The 19,871-nt window shown below is 40.2% G+C and overlaps 1 protein-coding gene across 1 annotated transcript in view; it reads left to right on the top strand.

Moving 5' to 3' along the window:
- The window catches only part of syn3 (synapsin III), a 90,481-nt gene that overhangs the window by 21,491 nt on the left and 49,119 nt on the right, over positions 1-19,871 (top strand). Inside the window, exons 4-6 of the mRNA XM_035535878.1 lie at positions 1,697-1,788; positions 18,908-19,064; positions 19,679-19,768. Of these exons, the coding sequence (XP_035391771.1) occupies positions 1,697-1,788; positions 18,908-19,064; positions 19,679-19,768 (339 nt within the window). The remainder of the gene's footprint in view (positions 1-1,696; positions 1,789-18,907; positions 19,065-19,678; positions 19,769-19,871) is intronic.

A 19,871-nucleotide genomic window follows, 5' to 3' on the forward strand; every position in this document is an offset into this window, starting at 1 on the left:
GGTCTTGCCAGCTCAGAGGTTTACCAATATTAGTCTTGCCAGCTCAGAGGTCTACCAATACTAAGACATCAATACAGACAGCAGTGCTGGTTAAAATGTAGGGAAAACAGCATTTGTCCCATGGACCCCTTCCTGTTTTTCTTTCCCAGTGCAGGAACTGGTCCAAAAGCTGACTGAATGTGTTACCCTGACTGTAACTATGGCAGCCTGAATCTGGTCCTACTCTGTTGCACCATGCTGATGCACAGCTCATCCCTCGACCAATAGGGTTGACTGATGTGACTTGTTCTGTGCTAGTCAGCCAACAGGGTTGACTGATGGTTCCCTTTCTTAGCACGCCAGCCAATTGCTGCTGGATTTGAGACGCTACAGTTTCTCGCCCAACAATTGCCCACTCTCTGGTTTTATCTGGTCGCAGACAATGTCTGCGTAGGCTCTCACCAAGGGATTGCGCATGTGTGCTGGTGTGCCTGTGAGCTCAGTATGCATGTGTGTGTGTGTGTGTGTGTGTGTGTGTGTGTGTGTGTGTGTATGAGTGGGTTGTGTGCATCTTTAAGATATTCTCTTGGCAAAATGAATGAAGAGGAGTGCACAGATGTTGCTTTCAGTGCTGTTTCAATGGAGAGGAGTCGAAACAGCACAGGGCCAAATACATGTTCTTGAGGCACTCCACACATTGATCAGTGCAAGAAATGCATGTGGGAAAAAAATAAATAAATAAATATATATATATATATATATATATATATATATATATATATATATATATATATATATATATATATATATATATATATATATATATATATATGTATGTTCATATATTCATAATGTTTTGTATTTAAAAAACTAAACAAGTGGTTTGATTCATTTAGATTTACATATGTTTCAGACACTGTGCAGAGTAATACTTCTGCCTACAAAGAAACACACCATCTAGTGCACTTCAGTACACTACATTTTGCAGAGAGCAGTCTGTGTGAATTTTTCCCTCTTTGGGGCAGTGTAAGTAAAAAGTGACTGGTTCAGAGCCCCAATGCATCCCAGAGTCTTCAGCAACATGATCAACATATTCAGTTTTGTGATATATTCAAGGAATTAAAAGAACTGAGCAGTCTTGAATGGCTGACATAGATCGATATGATCTCAATTTGTATTCCTCAAGATACAGTAATATAATTTCATTTCTTCCATCTTGCATTTAAAATCCTCTAATTCCCGTTCCTGTAGTCTTTGTTCATTTCAACTGTCTTTCCCAGGAAAACAGTCTCCTTCCTCCCACTGGGTATAATTCTCTGAGCTTGATTAAGCCATTAAGGTTGCCTGGCTACAGCTTGTCACAAGGCCTTAGCCAGGCAGACAGAGCTAACTCAATTTGGCCTTCTCCCTCACATTAAAAGCTCAGGAATGGATGTCTTGGAAAAGTGATGTTTGGGGGTTTACACACCACTGCATCCTGTCACATGTATGAGAACATATTTGAAAATTTGTGCCTTATAATTTCACTTAAAAAACAAAAACAGGTGTCCCATTCATTTCAGAGATTGTCTGTGATAGATTATTTGAATTATTTGTACCCTCAGGTGACCAGTTATTATTCACCATAGTATGGTGACATAAAGCAAACTTCTACTCTGTGTTCCTGAGTATCCAATCAAATAATTAATACGCCTTTTTCTGCATTTTTTTTTTCCAGGCTGAGTTTTCAGAGATCAATCTGGCATCTAACGTCACCACTGGCTGCATGGTCAATATGCAGGTCCCACGAGGTGGCACCAAAGTTGTCAGGTAAGAACAGTTGTTCTTGTCAAGAGATTCCCCACTTCTTCACGATGCTTTCATCATCAGCTCCCATCTCATGAAGTCATACAAACAGTGCACAGAAGAAAAGAAAATACAACATACATTGGAAAACTATGGATGAAGTTGTATGCTATATTTTAGAGTTGAATAAACTTAAGATAATTCTTTGCTGAGTGTAAATGTAAAGCTCTGCTTACAGGCATAACAGATTGTTAAATGTGCACAGAATAGTGGGCAGATTCTGCATTATATATAGATATAATGGTGCAAGCAGGGGCACCTTCAGGTCTAGCAATGACAGCTTAGCTAAAAGTAAGAATATGAAGGTAGCACAGCTATTAAGGTACGCTAAGATATCAGCAGAGCAAACCACCACCAACAAACTTGAGTGATCACATGAGTAAGAACGCATGACTGCACACTCATCTGACTCTTGCACAATTACTGAAATATTTCTTCTCAACTTGGTAGGTTTTGTAAGAAAAGACTCTCCTTGCTGTAGTGTTATAATTCTAGGTATTACTAAAGATCTGCACCTTGTGATCATAGTAGTTGTAGCTGATCATGGTTGGAATTAAGGTTGCTAAGGTACTGTGGTGTAAGACCATGTCTAAATTTATATGTTAATAACTGTATTTATAATTTAACTGGCAGCCAACTCAATGCTAATAGAATAGGGATAATGTGAACAGATTTTTAAATTATTGTCAAAACTGTATTACACAGAGGCCAGGTGGAGAAATGATTGGAAGTGATCACTCAGTTTATATGAAGTAATAGGGCAGTCAGTCTGGACTTGTTATTATGGTATTGTAATGGTCATTTCACTTACAGTATAACTTTATATTGGCTTTATAATGTTAACATATTAGCACAATGCACATAGCAATGCATTTAGGCCTTCTGATATGTAGCATATGTGAATGGATCCTTGCATACAAGATGATGAAGCAGAGGCAAGCTGCATTAAGTAATAAGTCAGTAATATTAATTTCCATCTCAGCACTCTAAAAAGCTGGATCAAATTTGTAGCCCAACAACTGCAACATAACATTTTATGTGGATTATTTGATGCAGAATCTGGGTAGGCACTTTGTCCACTTACAGCTCTGATTCTGAATCAGTCTTACACGGATTATGTGGGCTTCATAAAAAATTCCATGCTAGTTATATAAAGCACTCAAAGAAACCATTTTATTTTTATTTGTTTATTTATTTTCAAAATCTGAATCACTTTATGAGGATAAAATGAGTTTGGTACTGTATCTGTCGAACTGAGTGAGGACTGGTTGAGGGAGTTTGAAGTTTCTTTAAGTTCCTCAGAAAAACTTTATATGTTGAGCTATTTTTATAATAGTCCCATTTGAGATTGGTGGGAATGGTGATGCCTAGGAATGGAAAGAAATCCAACTTACTCCCTGCACTGTTGTTGGTTTATAGGGGGAAATGGAAGGATAGGATCTCTAGAGGTGATGGAAATCTATCACCATCTCTGCTGTTGTATGTAGCAAGCTCTAAGTTGTTTTTTGCATGCCGCATACCCAGACGGGCCACTTCACACCTGTAAGCACTCATGATTCTTACACAACCAGAGTTGTATAATCAGACAATTTAATCACCTTGATTGTAGGATCAATGCAGAAGCAGATGCATTTGCAGAGGTAGAAAAGGGGTGAGAATACACAATTTGAGGAGCCCCAGCACTGATACATAGGGGTCCTGACAGGTACAGTTCCAGATGCACAAGCTGCTTCCTATCTGAGGAAGTTGACAATCAACTAGCAGATGGTGGGATTCACCCTCATTTGTAGCAGTTTGTCACGGAGCCGTTCTGGCACGAATGTACATTCCAGGCATATGGGCATGGAATTTCCAGATGATTAAAAACATAGTGTGCACTCAAGTTAACTGTATTATCTGTTGAGGGGATTTTGCTCTCTAGGCAATATGTAGTGATTAAAGGAGAAGGACGGTGGTAGATATGAGAGGATAGAAAGAGACATTCAAAGCATTTCATGACTACTAATGTCAAAGCTACTGCAATGTAGTAATTTTACCTTGTTATATTGTTCTTCTTTGGAGGTCTCGAAGCATGTGGGTATTTTACATAGATCAATGCAGCATTTTTTAAATTTTGGTGAAAACAAAGGCTAGTTGGCTTACATAATATTTCAGTGTGCTTGGTACAATTCCCCTGCCTTTGTGGTATTTGAAAAACCTGTAAATGTACTTCTTCTCATAAATGGGGAGGAGGGGTGGCCGACCTTGAGTTGCGAGGATGTGTGTGCCTTTTGTCCCTATACTTGGATTTTGCTGTCCTGATTGGCTTGTTGAGATTTGTTTGGCAGCCTAGAACTCATCTCTGTCCCCTCCTATGTAAGCCTGCTCTTTGATCTTTCTTAACTGCCCCATCTCCTTTGTGAACAATGGTTTAATATAACAGTTGTTTTATTTTATAAAGTCACTGTACATACATTTAAAGTTTTTTTCATTTCCTTTATTCACAGAATAGTTTATAAACATAATTTACATAGCATGTGATGATCACTGAGGCAAATATCCTGAGGCAAATAATTCAGACATTCACCTGCACGATGGATGGATGGATGGATGGATGGATGGATGGATGGATGGACGGATGGATGGATGGATGGGTGGATAGATGGATGGATGGATGGGCTTTACTGCCTCCCCCCTTTTTCCCATGGGGGAAATTGTGATGTTACAGTAGCAGGCAGAAGTGGCATTATATATAGACAAAAAATAGACACTGTACTCCTTCAACTACACATATTTACAAATTTACAGAATAGGACATTAACAGAGGACACAACACAGAGTGCAGACAGCATTAATCAGAGCATTCACACTATGGAGTTTACTGCTAAACTGGAATAAAGACCACAGCATGTTTTTCTTTAAGTACCCTAGGTATGCTTAGAACTATTTGTTGCTTTTAACTGGTAATTAACAGAACCATATTTATAATCAGTTATTTGCAACATAGAGAGACATAGACCCACTTTAATCACCCATATTTGTCCTACACAGTTTACGTAAAGCTTGCTGATATTTTGAGGTGTCAAGGATTCAGAGTAGCTGTGGCAACAAGAAAGGCTACACTGCTTAAATTAAAATAACCAAATTGGAAAGCATTTTGGCTGTTACACTTAGCAGGCTAAACTATAATGGCATCGCACCTACTATTGATGTTTATTTTCTTTCACAGAATTCAGCTAGTGGCTCAATATAACCAAAAAGCATGTAAGGCATGTGTTTATTACTGAATACCACACCTATCTTAAAAATATAATGACTCAAAGTACAGTCATAATGGAAGCCTAAAGGCAATTGTTGCAAACTTCCATAGTAAGTGTTTCCAGTCAATGGGTTTTTCATTTCTTTTCTAAGCATAAGGATATGCATAAAAATGATTGTTTCTGGTAACTGACCATACCCCATAGATAAAGTAGATATAAAATTGTTGGAATATTCCTTTAAACGTATACACACAGGTAAATACACAGCCTTTACATTATAAAACAAAATCATTTGTGGGATTATATGAGATCATGACAATTATCAGGGTTGGATTGTTCAGTGAACATTTTATTTTTAACATTTTAGTGGCTTAACAATGGTTTAACCTGTATCAGTCATTTTCCAACTATTAATCAATCGTCAGATTCTGACCACAGTGTCTGTTATTTGGATATTTTTGAGAAGTAGACATGTGTCAAGCAGGAAGATGCAATTGTTTTATGGCATTGGCTATTACATTTGGGAGCAGGCAAGTCAGCAGAGTATAGAGGAACTACATGAGGACTCCCAGAATGCAGACTATTTAGTTTAATATAATAGTTGATTTGTGTCTACTTACTTGTGCTAGTTATGTTGTGTCTTTTGTTAGGTCAATTAGTGTTTTAGAATTGTCCTGCCATCATCATGATGTGTGTGTCTTTTTGTTATCCTCCCTCAGTTTTCCTTGTTTTAATTCAGTTCTTGTTCTGCTTCTTTTGCTGTGTGTGAGCCTCATTAAAGGCTTCCTCTTTGTGATAAAGCAATTTCCTTTCCATTTTGGTTCTTCTACTGCACTGATGCTACAGTACTATTTCCAAACATATGTCTAGAAAGAAATGTTACCTTATAACCGATTCACATAGTATAAATGAGTAAATAGTATAAATGAGTACCTGGAATAGGGAGTCCAATGGATGCATCTTATAACCATAGCCCAACAACCATAGCCACAACCTGAGATGATCTAGTCAGGGATGTTACAGTTTGCTGTCTGTCTGTGATAGAAGGTCTGCTTTGATCAGGGGGCTGCTACACTAACAAGGGAAAGCAAGACCTCATTGGCCAGTGGGGTGTAACCAACAGAATATAGTATTGTTGCTAAACCTTGCAGTTACCCAGAGGATTGTGAGAGGAGGGAAATGTATTCGAAATAGGTATTGCCATCCCACAAACATTTCAAAAATAATATGTAGTTTTCACTGGCCACAACTACAAAATATTATTGCTGCATGCATGGATGCATTGCAAAATAGTAAACATGCATCTAGGGCTGTTATGAACATGAGACTTGGATTAGGTTTAAATTCCTCACTCACCTCTAATAAAACTGTTTATAGTAACAATAACTTGGGTTTGAACATTGGCAGGCTCCGTAAATTTACTTGAAGCTACCAGAAGTGTCGAGTGTAACGGTGCCCCCCTTGTCTGTGTCGCTCTCCATGTGGAGCTGTCCGTCATATGGTTCTTTGTTTTTGTTCTATCCTTTCCATGCGCTGTGTGTTTTTCCTTCATTGCCTCCCATGTGTTGCCACACCCCCATTCAGGTGTTCCTCATCCAATCATGTTCACTCACATGTGTCAGCTGTGCCTTGTTTCACCCTAATTCCCACTTGTACTTTTACCTCTTAGGTTATTGTTCATATGTTCTTGAGATTGTCACCATTGTACTCTGTTTTGTCTTTGTAGCTTCGCTTTTATTTAATGTCAATAAACTCACGGCTCGTGTCTGCAATCTACCTCTGTCTTGCCTTTGTCGAATAACACTGAGGAGGTCTTTGGCAAGTTAATGCCACATATACTGCCAATAAATGCTTCCTTGAGCACATCTATGCTTCAGATAAATTGTGAAAACTTCTTCTTCAACAGGATATGATGGAATATTTACTGACATGGCTGTTTACATTGGATCAAAACCTGGACTTTTCTTTCATTGCTTCAGATCACCAAGGCATAATTGTCTCATGAACACAGGCAGGTCAAAATTTTATACCAACAAAGTCAAGGACATGTGACATGTGATGTCTGATTGATGTAGTCGTGGCCTGTGTCACATTATCTTTTGAATTCTCACTCTATGAGAGCAGGTCTACTGTAGATTATTGTGCATTCTGGTCACTAAGAAGACTTTGATTGGCGCTTTGATTGGCGCTTCAGCACAGCTGTACTCCATGGGTTGATGAGAGACTGTGAGTACTGTATATTTTGTCTTTCTTCCTTTAGTTTTCTGTTAGCCATCTGCTTCTGCATTCATTTGTCCACTTGTGTTTGTTACAGGAAAACTGCTATAGCATAGGCACAGCTAACTCTTCATAGCCATATGAGCTACTACTGCATAGATGCTACTATCCCTCCATAACCATCGGATTAACATGTTTTGTCATAACTAGAAGAGTGGCCTCTGTGCATTCCATCCTATGACAAAGCAGCATCAGACACACAAACACTTCTCTGCCACATTTGGGGGCTGGGGCTGGGTGTTTATTGTGAGAAAATCAAGCTTGTTCTTGCAGAGACAATAGACAAGAAGTCTATTGGGGTGGTTCTGGACTCACACTGATGGCTTCTCTAATTCCCTCCATGATAAAAGCAATCTTGTTCAATCTGGCACAGATTATAAAAGGACAATTATAAAGACTGTATGTCACTCTGATGTGCCTACTCAGCATTCTGACTGCGGTTTTGGTATCCAGCTTGACAACATATTTGGGTGAGCATAATCAGTCAGTGTGTACAAGCTCTGAAACAATGGACAGGTGTGGATTTTCTAACCATTGGTTTTTGTCTGGGAACAATTCCAACAGGCAGAGAGCATATTACCACACATGCTTCCTGAACCATTTGGGCGGTATCAAAAAAAAATGGCATAAGAAGGAGCACATAAACAAGCTCGAATTGAAAGCATTTATTCAAACTTTGAATTGCTTTGCGACATCCATACAGATCAAATATGTTCTTATTCAGTCAGATCACATGTCTGTGGTGTTACACATCATCCACTTGGCAGGTACAATGTAGTTAGCATCCCTTCAACTAGTCCACCTACTGCTAACTCAGGCATATCCTAGGTTAGCCTTGCTAACCTTGGAGACTAAACCCAGAATGACTGCAGATGATAAGGGAAACGAGCTGAGATGGACCTGTTCACAGATGCTCAGATCATTGCCCACTATGGTTCGCCCAGACAGACTGCAGGGGTCCACTGGGCCAAGAGACTTACTCACAACTGCCTCAACTTATATGCCTTGCATCTGCTCACACTCCTCTGGGCAACTCTACCACAGCATCAAGTTTAACAACAAAGCCACAGTTGCTAGTGTCCCTGCTCTAAAAACCTGGGAGCACCCCCCCCCCCCCCAAACAGAGCAGACATTCTATCACAGACAGCAAACTGCTACATCCCCAGTCAAATCATCTCAGGTTGTCCATGTGCTGTTGGACCCACAAAAAGCACAAAAATAGGATGCTTATCAGGTGGACTTACAGCTGTAGTGGTATCCTTGGAAACTATTTGCAATGGTGTTCTAACCAGGCTACAGAGCCTGTTAGGTGCCTGTTGCTCTCAGTTTTGGAATATTTACAGAGCTTGCTGGACCAGGGCTATATCTGCACATCACATCCAGGTGGTTGGTCATACCTAGGATTCACATCCTTCTTATTACATCCTTCCTGGTATCAGTCAGATGTTCCCTGCAAAACAGTCCCAGAGCCCACTATGGGAATTTCCCCTGATGTTAAGTTCTCTATGTAGTAGACCTTTTGAACCAGCCAGTAGCACAAATGTAAAGTGGTTGTCTTACTCCTGGCAATTACAACTGTTAAAAGGGTCGGTGAGATGTGCTTTGCATCAATGCCCCCATGCATTTGTCAATCAGTCACTCACATTGTCTACCTTCTCTGATGTACCTGATGCCAACCATTAATTACTGTGTCCAGTGTAGGCACTACAACTCTACCTGCCTGCTACTGCAGCCTTTCACCAGTCTGATTGGTCTGCTTTGGCAACAGAATCAGAGGCACCCCTCTGTCAAAGCACAAGCCGGTACACTGGCTTGTGGAAGTCATCAGACATGCTTACTTGCCTGAAGGCCAGTCTCCTCCAGATGCACTAACTTGTCATTCCACTAGGAGCATTACAACATTATGGGCCCAACTCTGAGATATGCTCCTCTTATACATGTTTATTAGATACTACCAGGTGAATATGGACTGTTCCCATTCTATGAGTGACACCATCCTCTGCAAGACCCCTCCAGTCCCCTTGAGTACACATTCCTTGTGACATTGTTGTTTGCACTGCCCCTGGTGGTCTCAAACAGGGAAACAGAATGCTAGTTACATTTACACTTATGCCATTTAGCAAATGCTCTTATCCAGAGCGATTTACGAAAGTGCTTTGTCATCTACGTATAATGTGTCTTAGCCATTAAAACAGGTTAACATAAGTTAATGCTGACACCTAGAAGGAATTACAAAATGAATAAAATACCAAACAATTAGCACTACAAGGGTTCAATTATTCAATACTGAAAAAGCACTTGGGTAGCTTCCATGAGAGGAAGAGTCGAATCCTTCACAAGTTGCGAAGGAGAAATCTGCATGACTGGGTCAGGTTTGATTTGAGATTAACAACTGGTCATACAAAGTTATGCAAAGGGTATGTGCAACTTCAGTGAGAACTGGGTGTTATCATAGGAAACATTGATGTCATGATTAGGCCTGAAAGTTCCTGGAATGTACAGAAGCTCAGTCTTGCTAGGGCTTAGCTAGTGACATAAGAATCTATGGGACTATGACTGTGAAAGACCCCCAGGGTTGCTTGTCACTTGGAATCCATGAAAATTCAGGTTCTACGATATGTTGAGGTTATGCGTTAAATGTTTATGACTTTGTTGGAATAAAACCTTGACCTGCCTGCATTTGCAAGCAGACAACTCCGAGCAGACTTTCTCTCTCACAGCACCATGGTTGCTTGCGTAACCAGAGCCATGGTTGCGTACATTACAGAGACATACTACGGTCTGTAACTATAAACATTATAAAAGACAATTCTAAAAAGGTGCACCTAAAATTGTCAGGAAGTGTAGGTGCGAGGTGGCTGTCTCCAGTACAGAGGACTATGACTGACTGTCTATTTTTCGGTCATTCTTTGACACAAGCTCTGTCTTCTCTTCAGCGACCACCACTACTTCCTCCACTCTCTAATCCTTAACCAAATATCAACAATATTGAAAGAAGGAAGTGGATTAATCCATGTGAGGAATGTTGATTTAGACATACAATCTGTTGATTGACCCAAGTCCCATCAGGTTCCCTCATTTTTTGTCTAAATTCAGATTGTGTTACTAAATTACAGCATAGTCTACATCCCAAGTTTGATTGTTTAGCTGGTCTAGAATGACTGGTTTGATCAACTTGGTCATGTTGGTTAACCGTCTTATTTTTACGGTCTTACCTGAAATGTGATGTTTTAACATATATACAAAACATGACTTGAAATGAATAGCACACTCTAATTGTAGTAAGACTGAAACTGAGTTGTATTATACTGTATCTCATTAGGTTGAATGGGATTGTAAAACAGTAACACTGTAGCTAGCTAGTTATTTACTGGCAGGGTAAATATTTGATATATATGATTATATATTAAATTGGATTTTTAAAATCTACATTCTTTACAACTTAGCAGTAGATAAATACACACAATTGAGAAGCATGTAAGTTGTTTATTCGGCACAACATACCAATGATCGCAGATACAGCTAAATTACTTTTCACTAGCTGCTTGGTTGCTGCTGTCTCATAGGAGTCCATCACATCTCCGTGCCCCCCAAAACAACACTTCTATTGTGTTGTTGCTCAATTTGCATTTCTGAATTTGCATGTGTTTTCTGAAGTTGAGCTGTTTCCAAAATGTAGCACGCTTTTGAGTAAAGTGTTTTATGAATTTGTATAGTCTTCATGTATTTGCATCACATTTGTTAATTGTAGTGTATGTCTTGTCATTTTGAGGATTATACTTTAGGTGTACCTCAATTGCATACTAATTACTAATACTAACTAGTTTTTCAAAATGTAGAATAATTTAAAGCATCAAAGTTGTGTATACTCAAAAATCCACAATGCATACTTAGAACTGGTCATTTTTTGGTTTGGATGGACACTGTTGTCCATTCATGCAAAGCAAAATGGAAATGGAGGAGCTATACACATCCTCAAAATGATGAAATAATGCTGGACAATACCATAAGTTTAGTGGCAACAGTGATAGGAGAACTAGCATTTAAATGTGTCCACTTTATTTGTAGACTTATTTGTACAAAAGTATTAATTTTTTTATAAAAGTAAAATAATCAATATAATAAATGGTTATTATTTTAGTAAGAAAGCGTTTTGAAATGCATGTTAATTTAGGAAGCCACAGTAGATTGGCCTTTGTAAGCAAGCCAGTTAGCAAGCTGACAGCAGCTAAATTTAGCTAACTTACCCATGTTTGTATATGAGGTAGAATATCATGCATTACAATTTTGGGTTTAATACCCGTGTCAAAAAAAAGAAAAAAAAAGTCACAGCTTGCAATTATGCATGCTGGCATAGCAATGCTTCACCACTTCCTGTCAGTACAGAATTCTCAGCCACTGTATTTTCAGCTGGTAGAAACATACACAAACCCCACAAGTGCCTCAGTTCTAGTTCGATTGGCATTATCGTAGTTATTGTTGCAAAATATACGTAATAAAAGCTGTTCAGTCAGGATGTGTCTGTATCCATATGCCTTTTATTTATGTTTTTACTTTTCGATTATAAATATGCCAGTGTGAATGCTAAACAATCCAAGTGTAAATGCAATAATGTATAATCTTTCTGCTTTGGTCCAGACCAAGGGAACCGAACTAAAAATATAATGCGACCTAAAAGCCTATGTAGTTCTATGCTACAAAATAAATGTCAAGGAAGGCTCCCCTTCCCACTGATCACGTGGTATGGTCAGCTGTGTGCAGTCGGAATTCATTGTTGACTGTCTTGTTTGTAACCACGCCTCTATTCTTAGCACACACCTGCAACCGGGTTCATTGTCATGTATGTGTGTATATTTAAACCCCCCTATATGTGTAGCACTTTGTTGGTCATTAATTGTAGTTATAGTCATTAGTTGTCTTGGTGTTAGATGTTCACATTTTCACACTTGCTGTTGTTTGTGAGTGCCATTGTGTTTATCGTTTGTGTGATAAATGTCTGTCTCCGTCGAGAGAGATCTCTGCATCCTGCTCCTTGCTCTGCAGCACCTGGGCCTCACAGAATTACCAACTACCACAGGAATGACCGACTGCTGATGAACGGACTTCCTACAAGGATTCGCTCAAGGCTAAGCTAACGGATGGCACAGAGCAGGCGTGCCTTGCGATGAAGCGTGCTGCTCCAATGCTAGGAGATATTCCGCTAGCCACGGCTATTCCCGAGAGCTCCCTATTGCCAACATCCCAAGCTGCTGCCTGGATCCCTGGATGTTAGAGAGAGGACCGCGACCGGAGCTCGCGGCCACACTGGAGGAGGAGGAGGAGGAGGAGGAAGACACAGCCTGCTCCAGCCAAGGAGGGGAACCCCTATAGAATTTCTTGGCGGGCTTGAGTGCGACCAAGCTGGGCCCACGGGGAGCTGATTGGCTCCTCTGGGACCACTATGTGGGTGGTCAAGTTGGGCCAGCTAGGTCTTTAGATAGTGCTTCTGTAGTCTATTCTCTTTCTTTCAGGTGCAAGCAAGGAGTACTGGGAGGGTCCACCTAAAGCCCAGGATGAGGACTGCCTCAAGGGCTTTACCTCCGTGATGGGCTCTCTCTGGGCGGCTGGCGACATATGGGCCGTAGTCCGTTAGAGCACGTCCGGACTCAGGGCAGACATGCACCGCTGCGTGTCCTGCAGGGCCAAGGACACGCCTCCTGTGCCTGCCTTTCCAATGGCCGTTGTGTCAGTGCGATTTTTGTTTTGTCTACAGGCGCACCTCTTTGGTGCTGTATGCACCTACTGTGCATGTGAGTGCGGTATGTTGTATGTCTTGGCTGGGTGCCACCAAGGCTGTTGTCATCCACAATCGCAGAGCTTCCGGTTGTGTTGAGGCTGCTGCCGCCACTGGTCTACGCTGTGCTTCCTGTACGGATGAGGCCGCGTCTGTCATTGGTAGCCGTGGTGCTTTCAACTCCATCGAGGCTGCTGTGGATCGTTGCTGCACCTTCGGACCGGTTGGAGCCACCATGGAGCATCACCGTACTGCCCTGGGAGAGGCACGGACTTCCCTTGTAGGTGGCTCCTAGCATGCCTTGTGTTGGGTGGGCACCAGGCTTCGCTATGTTGATTTGTATGTTTGTGTGATATATGTACATGGCGTCCTGGGGTTTGCTGTCCTGGAGATCAAGCTGTGTTCAGTCAGAATTGTAAATCACATCGGCATCAGCTAAATGTAAATATGTATTGTTAGCACACACCTGCACCTGGTTCATTATCATTTGTGTGTGTATTTAAACCCCTGTATGTGTGTAGCACTTTGTCGTTCATTAACTGCATTTATAGTCATGTTGGTGTTAGATGTTCACGTATTGACACTGCCTGTTGCGTGTGAGTGCCATTTTGTTTATCGTTATAAATGTCTGTCTCCGTCAAGAGAGGTCTGTGCATCCTGCTCCTTGCCCTGCAGCACTGGGGCCATCACAATAAATATTATATAAAAATCTTTAGTAAGAAAAAAATACTTTAAACATTACAAATGGATCAGGTTTGGTTTGGCAGATTTGGATGCAGTAGACTATAACTTGAACTCAATGGAACTGCCATGTGCATCAGACTCTGACACAAAAGAGCACTTTCACCATGTAATAATAACTTAATAACGTACGCCAAAGTTTCTGCTCAAACGTCAACATATGGGATTGAGAATGGGTCGTTTATCTCGATATTGAATAGTTAGGAATTTCTACAATATGTACAAAAACCTCTATGTTTATGTAGGTCTATATGTCTATGTGTAGGCCTATATGTTTATTTGTGCAAAGGCTATATTGTGTTTGTTTGTGTGGGGGTGTATGTAGGCATTTTTGTTCATGTTTGTTCGTGTATTTACTTTATGTTTCTTTTATTATTAATTATTGTATTTTAAATGTATTGTTATATCATAGAACACGCATTATTTAATATGACAATCATATTTCTTAAGTTATTACTAAATAACTTAGCATTTAAAGGTACTCAAATATCTTGAGTCATTTTTGACCCAGCTTCTAGTTGAAATAACCCAGTGTTTGGGTTGAGAGAATGACCCAACACTTGACTCACTATCAAGTGTAATAAAGCTCACTTTGTTTGTAATTTTAAATTCTTTGTCAAGGAATAGGTAGAGCTACCACATCTGCCAAGCACCTTGTTACTGAGAATCTATAGTGAGTGAAAGAGCTGCCCTGCCTTGTCGTCCTTTCCTACCAACTGCTAGCAGATGTGCTCCTCATTTTGCTACTTGTTTTTACACTTGTTGTCAGTGACGCAAGACAGCCTTCCTAGTTGTGTTGGAACTTATGAGTCTGTAGGTATTCATTTTTCCTGCCTCTACTGTTTAGTGTAAATTTATGATGGCTGATCCTTCCACAAATTTCCACATATGTTAGTGATTATGGGGACTGCAGTCTGGTATTAGGCTGTCGCATGCTGTTTCAGGATCTTGATATAGCTTTTATCCAGATTTATCCCAATTTATCGAGGGCTGATATGGAAAAGCAGAATGGTAATTTTGTCTTTGTGGGAGAATTATGCCTCAATGGGGTCATGGCACATTAAACCACCATCCTTGTGCATTTGCCAAGCCTTCAACTCTGACTGTTTTGTCCCCACCAGGCCACCAGAATAGAGCTCTGATTTCGTGATCATGTGCCAGTACAGTGAATGCCTCATCTAAACCGCAGAAGTAACCCCATTTTGATGCCATTTCTATTTCTGTACCCCCATCAACCCCCCCCCCCCCCCATCCCAGTGAGCCAGCTAAACCAAATCACAGCCCATGGCACTGTTTTTCCTATTAGAGCATTGAGGCTAAATTAGCCACAGTGAAAGGGAAGTCAGTTGAGTGCAACTACTGTCCAATCACGCCTTGTGACTATTTAAAGGCAGTAAATCATGGTGCTGATCACCTTAATGAGAAACACAAAGTATCACCTGATATCGAGCAGTTTCCATATTATTTGTTCACTTCCACTCACCGATTACTAAAGTTTTGCCCTATTATTAATTGCAGCTATCTTTGTAAGACCATGTACATACATTATGAGCACAGTTTTGATCTGAATTTCTGAGCATATTTTGAATGACAGCTAGGCTACCCCATGTGCTGCTGGACCTGTCATTGTGAGTTGATGTCAATCTCTGCACACAGTGGAATCAAGAGTCGGAGTCCGTCATGCATGGCAGCTGCCCGTTTCCCGCCACATTCTTCCCTCATGCTGTAGATGAGGAAAGCAGATTTCACCACAAGACTCCCTTATTTTTCCAGGCTCTTGACATCGCTGTTTTGTAGGTTACTCTGCCTCAGCCAGACAGAGCTGGTTCCAGAACCACTCACATGTATCGCAAATAGACTCATGATTTTTTGTGGTTCTCTGATGTCACTACCTCTTCAAACCATGCCTCAAATACCTTCTGTGTTTGCACACATCAGTAAGTAACAGACAATGTACTGCTAGATTGAGATATTTGAGTTGTTGTGTTAAGAAATTTTAAGCTTTCTCCACTAGGTCTAGGTAATGAAAACATTTCTCAGGATAGACGATGCCAGGGGCTGACAGGCATCTGGAGGTCTGGGAGAAGTCCAAGTGGGTTGGATAGTTTTGGGGTGGTGGTTTCTCACTCAGAGAAAGAGAAGAGAGAGAGAGAGAGAGAGAGAGAGAGAGAGAGAGAGAGAGAGAGAGAGAGAGAGAGAGAGAGAGAGAAACAGAGATATAGATGTTCACCCAAAGTATGTCCAATTAAGACCTGCCTGACTCCTTTAAACTCTGCAGTATTCAGCTTTAATACTAACAGAAAGTTAATTTATGCTCTGTTCCAGGGTATAGTCATCTAGAAATCAAGACAAGGTATTCTACATTTGACAAAGTGTCAAAAAGACAGTTACATCCTAAAGGGACATTTGGCAAGTGGAGTCCAAAAGGCATTACAAAAGAGACGTCCTACAGAAGAGATTTAATTTTATTTGCAACCAGAAAATTGTATATAGTGGGGATGTTGGTGCTTAATGGAGTAGTACATGGTAAATGAAGCATAAAATAAAATGTAAAAGTTAGGCATATGTGTCCGTTGTCGACCAGAGGAGGATACCCCCCGCCTCTGAGATTTTCATCTAATTTCCTTTCACTGATTATTCCTATTCAAATACCAGTAAATGTAAACCATGGTATATACAAATAGATGCTTCATGATCCCATATACACCCCAACTTCCCAACTCCCAAAGTAACCCATGTTTTATACATTTGATTTCTTCCTTTCACCTGCAGTTTTATTGTCTACAATGAGTGTAAAAATACAGTAAAATGTTTTTTTGTTGTTTTTTACCTCAGCCTAAAAATGTGAAGAATTCTGCACTTGAAAAGAAGAGTCATATTATTTCTGTCCATTCATGTTGGAAATTGGCAAATATTACCCAAATAACCACTGTGTTTACCAAAGGACCTCCACACCCAATGTTTCTAATGTCATTTTTCCAAATCCTTTTAACTTTATTTTTACTCAAGTGTATAGTTTTCTATTCCTGAGCATGGCCTGATTTAGAGTGATATTCACTTCTTATCTTCTTATCTGCTTGTGCATAAAGAGCGTGAATGGCTATTGATTGACAGTGGAGCAGTCACGGTGCTCTCCCTCATGGTCATTCTGTCACATCGTGTCCTAGAACACTTTTTGCACAAGGGAACCCTCTGGGATCCCTTGTCGGCAAACAAAAAACATGGATAACCTAAATAGTGGCATTTGAATGTTATTTGATTGTGAAGGATATTTATGAAACAAAGCCTTATTGTTAACCAGTGCTCTCTCAGGGACAAGGAAAAGGTTAAAGATGGAGAAAATTGATAAGGTTTATAAGCAAAATAGCAAAGAAGTGTAACTATATCAGTGGCCCACTGAGATGCACTCGGTCTCCTATTTGGCATTATGTACTGACCATTTCCTATACCCCCCCAACCCCCCACCCCCCCATGTCTCTACCTTTCTATTTACCAAGCTGTCTGTAAAGCTGACTAACTAGAAACTAACTAGAGGTCAAAAAGAGATCAGAAAGATGCCATTGCAAATGGAAAACCTTTTAGAACAAGCAAAAAACACATTGGTAGGATCTATCAACCTCAGATTATATTTCTTTAGTTTAAATGATCTGGGAACGTTTTACTTCAAGTAAATTGAAAATAAGGGAAATAATATATGTAAGGGCTTCCTGTTGAGAAAACTTGACAACCAAGAAAGGTGACATTGCCAGTGTGTTTTGGTGTATTTTCAGTAGAAGAAAGTATTGGAAATTCATATTGTGAATGTTTTCAAAGTTTATAGCATTACTGTACTTGAATCATGTAAGTTGGATGGTAAAATAAAGTGAAAATGTTCCCCATTAAGTTTAACTCTGCTGTTTGAATTACAAATAGGGGTATTTCTTGCTGAACCATAAACTGATACTGTAGCTTTAATGGCTCTGAGCCTAAAACATTCTTATGTCTGGAGCCAGTGAACCAATCAAGAGGATGCCCTCTTCACTGTGCCAGTGCTGTGGCTGATGCTCCTGTCCTCGCCCTTTCTTACCCAAATCACGATCTTTGTGTGGAACTCAGGCACCCTTATCTTCCTTACAGATATATAAGGATTCTCAATGCGGTGAGGTAGTGCGCAAGGCTTGGAATTCAAGAGCAAATAACTGTGTGGATGTGTGTGAAAGTGACAAAAACCTAATTCTGATTGATTCATATTGATAAAAACACCACCACTGCTATTGCTAAACGTCTCAACAACAATTTAATGCAGTCAGGCAGAATGGACTCCATTGTAAATACAAGAAACAATGATCAATTGTGGTTTGCCCTTCGCAAACTTTCCTGCAATGAGGGTCTGCTTTTCTAGTGGAAGTTTATCTAAATCAAAACCAGATGTAATACAACACTCCCAAATCCCATTGAGATTGACTGGCCTCAATCCCAGAACAGTTTGTAATGCGAAGGATTAGTCTGTGTTAATTAGATAGATCAGGTGGAAAGATTAGCTTTCTGAAATACACATCGGCCCCCTTGTGCCCTCCCTCTCCTCTTTCTCACTGCCTCTTGAATAATGGAGTCATTTTATGTAAACAGCCTGACAAAATGGAATGTGTTAGTGCTGTGGCAGATACAATCTACACGGGTCAGTTTGAAACACTGCAGCTGCTCTGCTGCATTCACTGCAATCTCTCTGAATATGCTCAAAATGCCTGTTGCCCAAGCAGGGAGGTTGTGTGTATGGACTGAGGTGTTCAAAAAATTTAAATGTGTACTGGGTACTGTAGATGTTCTGCTGCAGCAGCTATGGTCCTTGTTACATCTTCAGCACTGCTCTATATTCTAAATATTATCTCTCAGATAATGACAGAAGTTGTTCTCCTCCTCACATGTCCACATCATATATAAGGGCGCCAGTGTAAAAACACATACACACATACATACACACCATCAGTTTCACCTATCAATGGTCACCATGTTGAGGATGTTTATAAAAATTTAGGCCCAAATCCTAATATTGTATTGTTGTTTTTCTATGCAGGTCCTTCAAACCTGATTTTGTTCTGATTCGCCAGCATGCCTATAGCATGACCCCAGGGGAGGACTTCAGAAGCCTTGTGATTGGTCTACAATATGGGGGTGTGGCAAGCATCAACTCCCTTCACTCCATCTACAATTTCTGTAGCAAACCCTGGATTGTGAGTGACTCTTTAATGCTAGAGCTTTTGCTAAATAAGTTTCTTGCTTATTGAACTAATCAAAAAAGTTGGTGCTACACTCCTATCAATACCAGTTCTATAATTCAGGAATATATTTAGGAAACTATCAATAAATTAGTAAGATGGGATAAACGAGAGTAGCCAGCCCAACACACTGTGATTAAGAGAAAAATTACCCAGCCATACCCAATATACATGAGACCAAGAAGAATGATATCTGAAAGTATAGCAGTAAGCAAAGATAAATCTCTAAGGGGCAAGGGCACCTGTTCAGAAAATACAACTTACAAAAAGCTGATATTATAGTGGCTACACCACCATATCTTTCTTTGTTTTGGTGCAGCATAAGCACCAGACAAAACAGACCTCTGATTGAGCCAAAACATGCTAGACACTCTAAGGGAGTGCGGGAGGGGTTGGGCCCATCTGAGGGTATATGAGGCCTTTATTACAAAACATGTCCTTCCTCCTAAACTCAGAACTTCTCAGCCAGACCCATCATAGTTTTTTCTTATGATGTTTCCTTTAATGACTCAAGAATTCAATGGTTATGTGGTCATTGAGTGTTTTTGCTTGAATGTTTTTGTGTTCAGTTTTCACATATGATCAACCTATATCATGCCTTGGGTCCAGAGAAATTTCCACTGAACGAACAGACTTTCTTCCCCAACCACACCCAGATGGTGAGTGTCTGAATCTACCATTTTATTAACTCTGAGTTACAAACAAAATGCTCCAAATCATAATGCAGTTAAGATTTATGTAAGGCCCTAGCCCAGCAAGACT

Source organism: Electrophorus electricus, chromosome 2 (assembly GCF_013358815.1).
Source record: "Electrophorus electricus isolate fEleEle1 chromosome 2, fEleEle1.pri, whole genome shotgun sequence".
Taxonomy (NCBI): Eukaryota; Metazoa; Chordata; class Actinopteri; order Gymnotiformes; family Gymnotidae; genus Electrophorus; species Electrophorus electricus.